The sequence below is a fragment of the Salvia splendens genome, chromosome 11 (genome assembly GCF_004379255.2).
Source record: "Salvia splendens isolate huo1 chromosome 11, SspV2, whole genome shotgun sequence".
Taxonomy (NCBI): Eukaryota; Viridiplantae; Streptophyta; class Magnoliopsida; order Lamiales; family Lamiaceae; genus Salvia; species Salvia splendens.
In genome coordinates, this window is record NC_056042.1 from 18,381,456 (window position 1) to 18,396,972 (window position 15,517).

General features: G+C 39.0%; 1 protein-coding gene across 2 annotated transcripts; it reads right to left on the reverse strand.

Annotated features, from left to right (window-relative positions):
• Positions 1-13,255: 13,255 nt before the first annotated feature.
• On the reverse strand, positions 13,256-14,966 carry LOC121755081 (sm-like protein LSM2). 2 transcript variants are annotated; one of them, XM_042150367.1, is made up of 3 exons: positions 14,894-14,966; positions 14,641-14,778; positions 13,256-13,564 (listed from the first exon to the last, which is right to left on the reverse strand). In XM_042150367.1, the coding sequence occupies exons 1-3, from the start codon at positions 14,894-14,896 to the stop codon at positions 13,445-13,447; spliced, it is 261 nt and encodes an 86-aa protein (XP_042006301.1). In that variant the 5' UTR covers positions 14,897-14,966; the 3' UTR covers positions 13,256-13,444. The 2 variants fall into 2 exon arrangements, with proteins under 2 accessions (XP_042006301.1, XP_042006300.1); XM_042150366.1 differs by lacking the exon at positions 14,894-14,966 and having other exon boundaries at positions 14,641-14,858.
• Positions 14,967-15,517: the final 551 nt, after the last annotated feature.

Sequence of the window (15,517 nt, forward strand, 5' to 3'; positions counted from 1 at the left end):
AGAGTAGGGCCAACTTGTTCCTTGGCGAAGGGAATTTTAGTAGGGGCTGTGAGTGGAGCCTCAACAGATTTGCCCGCTGTAGTCTGCTTGGACTTCTTGGTCCGGGAGGGTAGCAGCATGCTTGCCTTTTCTTCTGCGTTCCTCGGCCAGGCGGCACTCCTCTGCTTCATCCTCCTTCTTGCTAGACCCAGGGATCTGCTCCCCTTATCCGCCTTCTGTTCCCGGGGCTAGGCACTCCTCCTCTATGGGTAGGGTGAGTTCTTCGATCTCATCCCTTAAGCTTCTCTTGGCCCTAAGTCTGGCCTCCCTTTTATCCACCGACGAATCTGTGGCCTCCGGAATCTCTACCAGATCTATCATCAATTGTAGCCTACTGCCCTTGAGCACCAAAACGTCCTCAGTAACGGGGGCCTCTCCCCCTTTAGACAAACAGGGGGTCCCCCCTCGATGTAAACAGGGGTTTCCCCCTCAGCAAAATAACCGGTCAGAAATAAAGACATCACTGCCCATGAACTTTTCTGGGGTTTCCCCCTCAGCAATTCTTTCATCAACAACAGGGGTTTCCCCCTCCGAATCACCAATAACCCAGGGTTTTCCCCCTAGTCACTACACCTTCAGTAACAGGGGTTTCCCCCTCAACAACCTCTTCTGCAGAAACAAGGGTTTTCCCCCTCAACAACATGTGCCGTACTCTGATTACCAACCGCCATGCGCACGAGTTCCACGGCCGGACCGCCCTCGCCTTCCTGTTCCTCACCTACCGCTGCGTTTCTCACCGGCGCGCTGGTAGTCTGTTCGGTTCGACTTCTGCATTTACAATCACGGGTTGGGCTATCGAATCTTTCGGAACCACTGGCGATGGTGGTGTTTTGCGGGTCGTTGCGGCGGGAAGGTTTGTGCTGCTCCATCATTGCCGTGAAGAGGGCGAAGGCCTTCATTGCCTCCTCAGTACTTTCTGAATTTCTGCACCAAATCTGACATGAACGCCGCCGCACCGGAATCGGCAGTTATGGTGGGGTTCCCTGCTTTCGATGTGTTTCTTCATGACCTGAATCTGCAAATTTCTCAAGAACTTGGGTGAAATTTTCGATTAGGGTAAGACAAACTAAGGGTATAGCGAGAGAAAATTTGGGGATTTTTAGAGTGAGAGAGAATTAGGTTTTGGAAAATAAAGGAAAAAGGAGGAATTAGGTATATTGAGTAAGGATGGGAACGGTTTGCAGGCGGTTGTAGGCGTGATGTATAAGCAACCGTACGCCTTCCCATAAAGTGAAAATTTGAAATTCGAAACTTCACCACTTCCCTCCCAAACTAAAATCTCTCTGCCCCATGTACAACGCTACTCTCCGCAATACCATATTTAGGAAAAAAACAAAAATGAAGCGCCGGCACTCCCAGGTCAAGGATTCACATGTGACAAAACAATTTCCCTAAGAAGTCTAGTGTTTCGAAAATATTTTTGGATGATTAGATTTTTTTTCTTTTGTTTGGTAATTTTTACTATTTGAAAAGCAATTAACTATTTACACTTTCAATTACGTACTCTCGAGATCCCCTGGTTCAGTGTATAGATTGAAAAATGCATCCCTATTTACCTGACCCAGGAATTCGTCGAGAGTACTTACTCACTAGACCGATTATGCGATAACAGAGAGTGCGCGTAGTTGCACTTCCTCCACCACACACAACTCATAATTATCCCTAAAAACCTTTACTCGATGACCATTAACAAGGAAAGAAGTAGAGTTTGAGGCACTTCCCTGGATTTCCACAGCTCCATTTGCTCGAAGGCCAACAATTGTGTATGGCCCGATCCATTTGGACATTAGCTTCCCAGGCATCAGCTTGAGCCTAGATTGGAAAAGGAGGACCTTCTGACCTACTTGTAGTTCCTTGACCCGGAGGTTTTTGTCATGCCAGAGCCTTGTTTTCTCTTTGTACCACATTGCGGACTCATATGACTCCAGCCTTAACTCTTTTAGCTCTTGAAGTTGCAATTTCCTCTCTTCCTCACAAGACTGGGGTCTCATATTGATCTCCTTCACCACCCAATATGCTCTGTGCTCCACTCCCACGGGCAGGTGGCACATCTTGCCAAACACCAACCTGTAGGGCGACATCCCAATAGGCGTTTTGTATGCAGTCCTGTAAGCCCATAATGCATCACCAAGCCTCTTACTCCAATCCTTCCTTGACGGATTCACCGTCTTTTCCATTATTAGACTAAGGATGATACTGAGTTGAAAGCTTGTGGTGGACTTCGTATTTCCTCATCAGAGCTTCTATGGTTCGGTTACGGAAATGCGTCCCTTGATAAGATATAATAGCTGGGGGCACACCGTACCTGTTGAAAATGTTAGCTCTAAGAAACTTAGCCACCTCTTTGGCTTCACAAGACGTGGTAGCCTTGGCTTCTATCCACTTTGAAACATAATCTACAGCTACAAGGATGTATGTATTCCCGTATGAAGATGAAAATGGACCCATGAAATCCATCCCCCAGACGTAAAAGATTTCGCAGACGATTACTGGGACTTGCGGCATCTCATCTCTCCTTGAAATTCCTCTAGTTTGCTGGCACCTCTCACAGTTTTGGCAGAATTCAAAAGAGTCCTTGTGTAACGTAGGCCAATAAAATCCACTATCTAGGACTTTTCTCGCAGTTTTTCTCGGCCCAAAATGACCTCCACACGCCAATGCATGGCAATGATTAAGCACATCCCTCTGTTCCCATTCGCGGATACATCTCCTGATTACCTGGTTAGCTCCCATCCTCTATGAATAAGGATCGTCCCAGAAATAATACTTCGCCTCGCTTTTAAGCTTCATCCTCTGGGCCCGGGAAATTTCTTGTGAACTGGGCTCCTCTCCTGTGACCAAGTAATTTGCCAGGTCTGCGAACCATGGTTCAGCGTTCAGCTGACACTTCCCTTTCTCAGCATCCCCTGGACCTGTTATCGCCATTATTTCATCCCAACTGATAGGTCTAGGAGATTCCTTCATGCAGTATAAATGTTCTTCTGGAAACTCGCCAGGTATAGCTTCCTCCGTTTCTCCCTGGAAAATCCGACTCAGATGGTCAACCACTTTATTCTTTGTCCCCTTTTTGTCTCTAACTTCCCAATCAAACTCTTGCAAATAACACCCAACGGATTAACCTTGGCTTGAATTCTTTCTTCGCCAGCAAGTATTTGTTAGCCGCGTGGTTGGTAAAAACTATCACTCTCGACTTCCGTGGTGTCATAGTTTTTTTGGGCTTGGTTGAGTGTCTTCGAAGCATAGAAGATCACGTAACTTTTACCATCGACCCTTTGACCTAGTACCGCCCCCACTGCGTAGTCGCTTGCATCAGAAATTATTTCAAATGGCAGGCACCAGTCGGGTGCCCTGACAATAGGGTCAGATACTAATTTATCTTTCAATAGTTGAAAAGCCTTTTTACACTCTTCGTTGAAGACAAAATCAACTTCATTATGCAACAAATGGTTGAGCGGCTGGGCAATCTTCGCGATGTCCTTTATGAATCTTTTATAGAAACCTGCAAGCCCTAGGAATCCCCTAACTTCTTGCTGATTCGTAAGGTACGGCAATTTCAAAATCACATCGACCTTTGCTTGGTCCACCTGTATGCCTTACTCCAGACTACATGCCCCAAGACGATTCCCTCGGGCACCATGAAGTGACACTTTTTGAAGTTTAGGACCAAATTCTTTTCCTGGCATCTCATCAATACTACGTCCAGGCTAGCTAAACATGACTCGAAAGAGTTCCCATATACGGTGAAATCATCCAAGAAAATCTCGATACAATCCTCCAGTAGATCCGAGAAGATACTCATCATGCAACGTTGAAAAGTGCTTGGCGCATTGCATAGCCCAAACGGCATCCCTCTATAAGCATACGTACCAAAAGGGCACGTAAATGTAGTCTTCTCTTGGTCTTCGGGATCTACATAGATCTGGAAGTATCCATTGTATCCATCAAGGAAACAAAAATATTGCTTACCAGCCAGCCTTTCTAACATCTGATCAATGAAGGGTAGGGGGAAATGATCCTTCCTGGTTGCTTCATTCAGTTTCCTGTAATCGATGCACATCCTCCACCCAGTGACAAGTCGAGTGGGCACCAATTCAATTTTGTCATTCTTAACTACCTGAATTCCTGACTTTTTAGGTACCATGTCAACCGGACTAACACATTCACTGTCTGGTATGGAGTAAATGATGCCTAGGGAAAGCAGCTTCAAAACTTCATTCAGAACTTCCTCCCTCATGTTTAGATTTAGCTTACGTTGTGGATCTCTACAGGCCTTAGCTCCTTCTTCCAACTTGATATGATGCATGCAGAGATCCGGACTGATCCCTACTAGGTCTGAGAGAGTCCATCATATTGCCTTCATATTTCTTCTCATTACCTCAAGTAGGTCTCTTTCTTGTTCCTTGGTCAAGTTGCTATTGACGATGACCGGGAAAGTCTCATTTTCTTCTAGATAGGCATACTTAAGGCCTGGCGGGAGAGTTTTCAGTTCCTTCTTGGGGGTACTTTTTTCCTGGGTCAAGGGATTCTTTTTTGTAGCATCTGTTGTCATTCCTATCCCAGACCCGGAGGAACTTTCCATACTAGCCACCTGGGCTGATTCCTCTGTCCTGGCTGACTTTGGATTTCTACAGAATTCTGATATAGCTTTGGCTAGCTCCGCATCTGTTAATTCCTTCGTGTGCATTGCCTCACACCAACCAGCTACCTCTCTGTAAATAGAGTGACTTAACTCTGAATTTTCGATCTGTTCCTGCATTAACTCGGTCTCATGATATTCCTGGACTAGGGATTAATAACATCGATAGCATGCAAATTTTCAACATCTAACGGTTTCTTCATTGCTTCATCTATGCTAAATGTATATTTTTCTCCATTATAGTCCAGGCATATTGTCCCATCAAACACATCAATTGTTTCCCTGGTCTGGTGATCCTTCAGCTATAAACTCACCCGTTCCTTTTCTTACTACCTCTTCCTCCACTTCTGGCTCTGGGTCTAGGAAAAATGGTTCAGCCATACTTGGTAATGGTTTCTCCAGATCGCCTTCCCGAAGGTCATCTCTTCACCCAGAACTCCCTGCTTTCAATTTTTCAGACTCAGGAACTACATCCTTCCCATCTTTTCCTTTCACGGGAGGTGTTTCTTCTTCCTTCCTCATCACTGGACCTTCGTAACCACGATCGGATCTCAAAGTGATTTGGCTGATATTAGCTCTGTCGGGTGGCCTTACTGAGGCAGGAATCCTTCCTTCGTTTCTTCGCATCTCGCTCAAAGAAGTCGCGATCTGGGATAATTGTTTGGCCAACATGTCCATTGCTGCCTTCTGCTCTAACTGAGCATCTTGAAGCTTATGCACCACGATCTTGACATGGAATATTCGGTCATGCTGAGAATGAGCGACTCATTGATTGCTAAGTGCCCTTCCTTCTAGAACGACGATGCTTTTAAGTAACAGATTCCTGACTCAGCTCCGTCCTTGCGTCTCATAAGCTAGCACGTGTCCCCTTCTAGAACGTCGTCCTTGATAACAGATTGGTGCGCCATATCCAGCTCATTTCCTCATGTGTTCTTCTTCTAGAAGCCAGCGGTCCCCGCCTAACTGCTTGATCATTCCCCTTGATCAACTCCCCCGATTCTTGGCCTTTTATTGCCTTTTGTACTTGCTTGATCAGTTCGGCCTTGCTGCCTTGGTCAAGTGGCATTTCTGCACATTTAACACTTGTTTTGCGCGATAAACCTATCAAGTAGCATACATTTTACCCTTAAACCGATGCATGAAATGAGCCTTATCAAACTGCTCACACTTAAAACATACTTGTCCTAAAGTATAAAGAAAAAGAAAAGAAAAAGATAAGGCAAATTTCAGGTATGGTTTACTTATTTCACATGTAAAAGAAAAAACGAAAAGAGAAACAAGACCTTAAGATAAAAACACGTATTCACATGCATGCATTAGACCGGATAATTTTCCGACAATCATACCCGAGGTCGAGGTTAATCCATTTGCTAGTAGCTTGTATTCCTTCTCTTTTGATTTTGTTTGATAAAGGTGTCAGCTTGTCAACATTGCTCAATTTAAAAACCACTGTTGGAACCCGATTGCTTAACTTGATCCTGTGCCGAAAAGCAAATGTTGCATATTTAATGGGACGGAGGGAGTACATCCTAATTTATGTAGGCTACAATAGACAATATACAGATCGACTTAGGCAAAAATGGCAGGTGAGAATATAATTCTCTCTGGGCATAACTCTTTGCCATTATTCTAGCCTTTTGAGATCCATGCTTACACTTGCAGGTCGACTAGCTCCCACTGACTGAAATAGTCTATGGGTAGTATCGCAAGTCTTGCAAACATTCTTGTCTATTTAAGATTGTTATTCAGAATCTATCATCTTATCAAGAATGATTATCTTCATAAGTCATTGCGTCCTTATAGTTACATGGATTATGTTCAAGTTGATCTAAGACTGAGTCTTAAGACTCTTTTAGACCCATGAACTTATTATGTTCGCAAAGAACGCTCCCACTACGGCACGACTCTTACAATCTTAGGTACAAACGTTGATTTTCTAAGTGCATAAGTTTCTAATGGTATGACATCTTGGTTAAGATGAAAAATAGATATTCTCATTATCTTGAGAATTATCATGTTTGTTAGGCTTGTAGTTCTCCTCATAATCTTCATCAAAGAATCTAGTATTCGTGTAAACAAACACATATCTTGCCATGAAGATTATAGAACCTGTACCTTTTCTATCATTTGGGACAACCTTAAAACATACCTTAGTACACAACTCCAATTACTTGGATACCTTTTCCAAAACATGTGTTGGAATAACTCCACACCTTGTGATGTGCTAGACTAGACTTGCCTCTAGTCCACAACTCGCGTGTTGTAGAAGGTGCTGATGTTATGGTAGTTTCTTTAAGGTATAACTCATTGTTTCCAACGTATATCCCAGCAATGATAAGGTGTTATTGAGTAAAACTGTTCACTTATCGAACTTGTCTTCGAGAGACTTCGATATCTTCTTATATGACTATCCCATTCTTTAGAAGAATGCTTGAAGTAGTCAACTAGGATTTAACTACCACTACTGATCTTAACTCATTTGCTCATCTCCTATGGTGTAAACCATTAAGACTTACTAGTCTTTCTATGTTGCATCTCTATAAGTATTCTGAATCCTTTGAACCACCAAAGGATTCTAACTTATAGTGCATCAACCAGACTTACTTGACCTTTAAGCTATTTAACAAACAAGTTGTTAAAATCTTGATAGTCACTTGAGTTATACAAAATTAGTTTGAACAATTACTAAGTATTTTCTTGGCCTTATGTTTAAGTACCATAAATACTTTATCATTCATTGTTTAAGAAGTTGAACTGTGGTGTTAAACTCAATCTTTTTGCAATTATATTGTTTAGATACTATGATGTACAATTTGTTTTTCTATGGTACTATGACAGATATTCGATCCACATTTCTCAATAATGCAAGCATTATAAAATGTAATTGAACATCGTAGATTTATAAATGAGTTTAGAAACTGAATATAAATTCATTCTAAACAAGACTGTACCAATAAAACAAAATCTCTAACATCAAAATTAAAAAATAAAGTGAGCATAAATAAATAGCTCCCAGTGCAACAACTGCCTAACTAGATCTAGATCTCTCTTTTAGAAGTTGCATTGTTATCTAAGCCATTATCCTTCTATAGAAGAGGTCAATCTGACTTACAATGCATCTTCTTTTTGCCTTTTCACCTAATTTATCTTGTCTTTCTTGCTTTCAGCAGACATTGATGACAATTCAGCTCTTCCTATTTCCATTGCTAGTCTTCTGTTCGATTGAACTGAGACATAGGAAAGATGCAGCCTTAATGAATTCGTCAACTATCATGTTATCTTCCTCCAGTAGTAATTAAGTGAATATAATGCTTAAGGTTTCCAACTTTTCAGTAACAACCTTCATATAATCACTTCCTATTACATTTGGCGATGAACTGAGTGTAGAAAATATTTGAGTAACTGAATCAGAAGATTCCTCAAAACATTCTATCTCTTGTGGATATTCCAATAGAATCTGGACAACGTCCTTATTGGATATCTCTTTATCATCAATAAAAACCAAGACTTGTCTCTACTTAAAAGAAAGTAGTTTGATCTTCTTCCTCAAAGAACTTGTCAAGTACATGCATAAATGCATTCTCAAACTTTCTTTGTGGAATTTTGTTGAGAAAATGGAGGACATGAATTGGTGAGTACAAACATTCAGTTTTCAGCAATGAGAATCTTATCCATTTACATTTTCAGTCTACATAATTTTGGCTTTCGAGTTTGATTTCATTAAGGTTTGCAGACATTATTAAGAATTTGGCTGAGAAGAAATAAAACTATTTATCACATACTATGCTTGATACATATCGCAAACAACCACAAAACAATTTATGTATCTCACAACTATTAAAACCAAAATAAGTATGCCTCTAGGGAGGTCATTGAAGGGGTTGGCAGCGGAAGCGTGCGTTCTAACAGATCACATAATACAGATCTATTTAGCAGATTATTCAGACAAAATCTATTCGCGTAATTATCACATGTATCATGCTCATAACTTGAATTTCAAACATGCTTTAGCACAAAAAATCCCTAAAACATGCTTGCTACGGAGTTAGCCAATTTACCTCGTTGATTCTCCAAGAATCATCGATTGCTCGCGCCTTCTCGACGATGATCTTCAATACTAGACCACAGATCTTCTGACTGGTGTCCTGAACTGTATTCCGACATCAGGGTGGGCTGATCTTATCGAAACACTAGGACTCGAATAAAGAAGACAGAACTTTCTCTCACGGAGGAGGAGCTGAAGAACTCACGGAGGAGAAAAGAAGTAGAAAAAATCGATCCTCTTCTAATTAGAGAGAGGGACGAAAATTCTCACACTAAAAAATTGTTTTTATGTCTCTTTTATTCTCTTATTTATAATAGTTCATATTGGGCCCAATCAGGATATTGGAAGGTTTTGGATATGGGCTCCCCCAATTAGCTTTTTACTAATTAAATTGAACCACAATTTAATACAAGCTTATATTAGAATATTACGAGCAGCCATCTACAGACTAGACATATTACACACACAGCGTAATATTGAACTCCCCATCCAAATCCGAAATTATAAGTATTCCGGGTTTCCATTTTATTTATTATTCATTTCCCGCGCTTAAGATATAAATGCCCATTAATTAATTAAAGTCTGCTATGGACTTATTAATTAACATCTTTTTAACTCCAAGAGTAGACTTAGAAGAAACACTTATTTATTATATCATAGAGTAATAAAACTCCAACTGCCCAGTTTCCGAATAATAAACCTTGTTCAAGCTCCTCTTGAGGACATTATCAAACGAGACTCACCTCGTGCGTGATTCAACATAATAGCAATCCTAGCACCGCTAGATAATGATCACCACTACCCAATATACCTGGATCGTTGGGTGACGAAAAACCCGCACCTTTGGTAAGTCAAAGTAGTAGATACTCAATATCGTATGCTCAATGCTAACGTACATTGATTAAGAACTAAATATTTATCAAGACCCCGTCTTTCAGTAGATAGCATAAAGACACGTCTTGCTGTTAGATCCATTCAGTGCTATACCACACCAACGTCATCTTATTTCAATAAGGCTTGGAAATAATCGGACTAACATTGCAACCTTTCACGATAGGTAGCCAAAGCCTATCTAGGTTGTGAAATTCTTCTTTTTCTTTTGCAAAGCATTGCATAGAACCGACTGTAGTTACCTTAAAGTGGACGACGCCCACAACCAGTCTACTAAGCAAAAGACTTAGGCTTTGTTTACTTCTTATGCATTTAAATGTTTATAAAACATCTTATAAACGCAAAAGTAAATACAATGTAATAATATACTGATTCTATTCGTGCAAACTGCTCGAATAATATTGAATCGGGTTAAAAGTGGATTGTAGAGTTTTTCCGTATACAAGCAAGATTCCTATTCGTGCGAATTTGCTCGAAACATGCTTTTCAGTATACTAAACCCTAATTGCGTTCAATTTCTATGTAAACAAGAGTATATATTTTGTCAACATAGGGTAATTTTGTAACTTAATTTTCTCAGCAGTTTATATGTTCCTAATTTCTCTCCCAACTTCCAAACTGAAAATAGTCACATCTTCAAAAGGATCTTTACACCATTGTAATGGATGTCAAAACCTTATTATCAGCCTAATTCTTACCCATCCTCAAGACTTAATACGATTTCTTTGTTTGTGTATTAAAGAATTTTTTTCTGACTGTATCGTCACCGGCGTAAGCAGCTTCGGATAATGTATTGACATTCTGATGAATTATGTCGATGGTGTAGGCTTAGGCGTATTTATGATTGTCTGTTGACGTTGTGATTCTTTTAGTTGATCATGTATTGACTTTTTAATGCTATTTGTTGATCTTGCGTTGACATTGTGATGCTATTTGTCGATAATGTATTGGCATGCTGATGATATTTGTTGATCCTGTATAGATATTCTTTTGCTATTACATTGATCATGTGTTGACACTGTGATGATATTTGTTGATCATGTGTTGACATAGTAACGCTGTGTTGACATTGTAATGCTATAGTATGATTGTTTCAACAATGGTTTAGATTTTCAACTATTTGATAAGCAAGTTTTCGTTCTTTTAATTGCTTTTGTCTGTTCAATATTTCTACCAACTTTGGACAAATATTTGTTACGTTCTTATAAGAGAATAAAGACCAAAAATGTAATCAATTTGAAATGAAATGCGTTCCTACCAGGGGCGGACGCAGAAATAAACATGAGTAGGAGCTAAATTTTCAAAATTTTATACAAAAATAAATTTTCATGTAATTTAAAATATTTTTAGGGGCTTTTATATACCAATATGTTCAAATTATGAAAAAAAATTAAAATTTTATATAATAGAAAAAACTTAAAAAATTGGATTCATTAGGGGCTAAAGCCCTCCCCTCTTTACATGTGGGTCCGCCATTGGTTCCTACTGTTTTAAATTCATATAAGAACAATGTTACAAAAAAGGAACCTTCTCAAATCACAACAAAGTACACTGTAAAATAGTTTCAACAACTAAACTAAATAGTTTCAAAATAAATGGTTTCAACAACTAAACTAATTACTAATTACCAAACTGTTGCTTGAACTTGCACAAAAACCACCAACTTTCTCAAAACAAATCAAACACACTTTCTTTTCTTCTTTGCCGGCTCCTCGTTGGGCATTTTATTGGGATCTTTGTTCAACAAACCATTGACATGCCTCGCGAAATCTGTTCTAAACGAAGGGGTCACGTTGATGTAACTGTTCATGTAAGCTGTGAATCGGTCCCTGACTTTGTTGGATTGCGAAAGAATCATTGTCTTTCAATACTGCCCCCTCAAAATCTGCAACATAACTTTAGATTTACCCTTTTCCTGCCAACATAACCATTTTCACAATATCAACACAAAATTAACTAAACTTACAGTATAGAATGCACCTCAAATCAACACACGAGATCAACACAAAATCCACGCGCAATCAATACAAATTAATCACAAATTCAACACAAACGCAGTGGACCAAATTCAACACAAAATTAGCAGAAGTGATTCAACACGATTAAGACAATGGACACAAATTCAACCAAAAATCGACATAAAATCAACAAAAAATTTAGAATCAACACTGAATTAACACGATTTCAACACGATTAAGACAATGGACACAAATTCAACAAAAAATCTACATAAAATCAACACAGAATTTAGAATCAACATAGGATCAACACGATTTCAACAAAATATTCAACATCAGCAGAACAAAAGAATCAACGCAAAAAATCAACAACAGCAAAACAAAAGAATCAACGAAATTTCAATGCCAAAAATCAACACAGATGTCAGAATTCAACAAAAAATCATAACGATCGATTCAACACAAATTCAACAAAAAAATCTTCATAACATTAGCACAGATTTTAGAATCAACATAGAATCAACACGATTTCAACACAAAACTCAACATCAACAAAGAATCAACGCAAATTCACCGCCAAATGTAAGCAACTTTTTCGACGAATCAGCACATGATCGGAATCAGCTAGGTTTTTTTACCGGAAAAACAACCAACTAGGGGGGAAAATTTTCAATACTTGTTTAAACTAGGGTTTTTGGTGAAAAACTCACTCTTCGAGGACTCCGTCGGATCCTGCCCAGGTTTTCGCCGCCCATGACTCATTGCAACTTGTCGCTGCTGCTGCAGATACTATTACCAACGTCGTTGCTGCTTCACAAATAATCGCCGCCGCAGCTGTTGAATGAGGGTTGAGAGAACGAGGGGAAGAATAGGCGAAAAGGAGAGAGAAGATGAAAAGGCGAAAAGTTGGAATGCTGGGGAGTAATTGAAACGGTTTAATTAACGTGAATAGTGGAAGGAGGGAGAACGACGAAATCGGGATTACACAATTATTCAATAATTAAATGATTCACTGTATTATGAAAGTGTCTAATATACCATCTGTTGACAGATTCATAGAAGTTATTGACATTTTAATCTGGAAATATAATAAGCGTTGATCTATAATAATTAGTGGCTAGGATTAAAGTTTTGAGTTTGTATTAGATATATGATTTTCATTATATCACTGCCCTTACTTTATATGCATAAAGAATACATCCGCATAGCATATACTCAATCCATCCCAACTCAAGTGATTGATTTCTTTTTTGCCATTGTTTTGCAAAGATGATAATAAATAGTCAAAATGTAGAGAAATTAAAGTAAGAAAGAGAATAATATAGAAGAGAGTCGTATCTACATTATTCTCTCACTTACTTTACTTTCTCTCCACTTTACCTATTTATTACTATCATTTTCCCCAAACATGTACCTATTATCACTTTCCCCAAACACGCGCCGAAAAGCAATCAATCACTTGAGACGTGACCGAATAAAAATTATAGATTTATATGGTTGGTTATAATTTGGGTTGGTTATATACTTATACATGTATAGAATTGGAACCCTAAGAATTAAGTATGCAGTATTCAATTTCATTCATCCATTTCGTTGAAGTTCTTAAATCCTAAATACTACTGTATTATTTATACGATAACACGACATCATCTAATAATCCATATATAAAATCGTATGTGAGGCATATAGCATTAAGATTTGATATTAAGATTAATCAATGTCGACTACACAAATGTCTATACATCCAAATAGCCCGTGCCTGAATTTGAAAAGAAATACTATTTCCAAGTAATGCAGGAGTAAAAAGTCTCCCAAACTTAAGACGAAGAATCCACTGCTTCGAGCTCATAACAACAAGGCTTGGGTCACCTCGAGTTAACCCCCTCGTGCTTCTCTTCTAGTGGCATCATGCAGAAGCTCAACATCAACTCCCTCGGGTGGCAATTGGACGTATCGGACGACAGATCCTCGAATGAAGCAGTTTCGCACTGAAAGCTGTAAAAAAAGCACGCTTTTTTTAGCAGGAGCACAAGATAGTATGGATACAAAAGATGGGACTACATGAATATAAGTAGTGTGGGAAATCAAATATATGAGGGTTAAAAAATAGCACCACAAGAAAAGGTTTGTGGTATGAAAATAGAAAATAGTACTCCTCAATTAGTATCAGTATCTCGAGAAAACAAAATTTACAAAGAGAAATCAATAGATCACAGATAGACATTACATGCACAGAGCAAGACCACAGATGTTAGAATCTTACATATAAACAACGTTACTGACGATGAATACTCAGAGGTAGCAAAGTAAGTTTAAGGACGCGATTAAACACGCACACCCAAGGAAGGCCATCTGTTGTATAAGACTTATACAAACACTTGGAAAGATGGAAATTTGACTAGGCTTTTGGAACTGTATTCAAACTAGTTCCATCATAAATTAAGAAAGAGTAATCTACAAACACATCAAAGTGAAGTTTTTAATGAAATCTTTCAAGAAAGTTTGTACATACACAAACTGATCTAGCTTCATTCTCAATCAAAACTTTCCATGGCACAAGTAGCCTATGCAAAAGAATTAACAATACAACTCAAGACACAAACAATCGAAGCACAAGGCCCTGATTTTCAGTTCATAACCCGAAAACGACAAGCCTAACTCATATGATTCCTGATTGAAAAGAAAAAAATTTAAAAGAATTTCAGCCTTGTTAATTCAGTAACAGGTACCAACCAAAGTGTGAAGTATTCAAATTCCCAAATCTTGCCGTCCCAACTAAAATAATCTCACGGCTCAATCCTAGTTTATATATTAGTATTATTTTATCAAGGAAACCAAACACCACCATAGTATATAAAACCATTACTCAAAGCTTAAAGTTGGAGCTTCAAATTGAAATAAAATAGTTCGGAATATCAGAAGCAGAAAGTATCCTAAAACCCTAATAAAAACCCACACACACAAGAAAATCCAAAAAACATAGAACGAAAATCCAAATAACAAAAATCAGAACTTTCACTTAACCCTAAATCGTAGAACATGAAAGAAATGAGCGAGAGAGAGAATAATACCATATGGGGGTACTTGTCCTGATCAACAACCCTAGTATTCTCCAGCTTAATGTTGAGATATTGATCAACCGAATGTAGAGTCCCTCTAATCGCTAAATCGTTCTTCAATTCCACCGTCACTTCCCTCCCCACCAAATCCTTGAAATACGAGAAGAACAAATGCAAATTGAAGAGACAGAAAACCATTAAAATAGGTTAAATCAATAATTCAAAAATAATAAGAAAGGTGGAAGCAGAAGGAGTAGAAATAAACCATTGTTGGAGTGGGAAAAATCAGTGCGCCTTCGCCGAGAGATCGAAGAGATGGTTAATGAGTAATCAAAGCGTGCACCATTGGAGATGGTCCAAGACCATCCACCATAGGAATAGCCCAGCAATAGCCCAGCCATAGCCTAGCCACTACCACATCATCAGCACTAAAAATCCTCCTGCCACATCATCAAAACAAGCAAATAACCCAGCAATAGCCCAGCCATAGCCTAGCCACATAATATCCACATCACTATTAACAAATATATACAAAATGAAATAATTAACAATCACACAATATACGAAATTTAATTTACGAGACATATACGGGAAAAGTTTAATAATAATATTAAAATTTAAAAAGTACAATAATTTAAAAAAAATACATTAATTTAAAAAAAATACAATAATAAAAACGAGTGTCAATTCACTCCTCGTCTCCGTTGTCGCCGCCTCCGTCGTTGTCGCCACCATCGCCGCCGCCACCACCGCCGCCGCCGGTCTCCCTCCGTGCCGCCTCCAACTCATCCTGCAGGCTCATGAGCAAGGTTTGAAGCACGCTCTTCTCCACGGGATCCGTCGCCACCCGCCATTCGGCCATCGTCTTGATCAACTGAGCGCGCGTTTG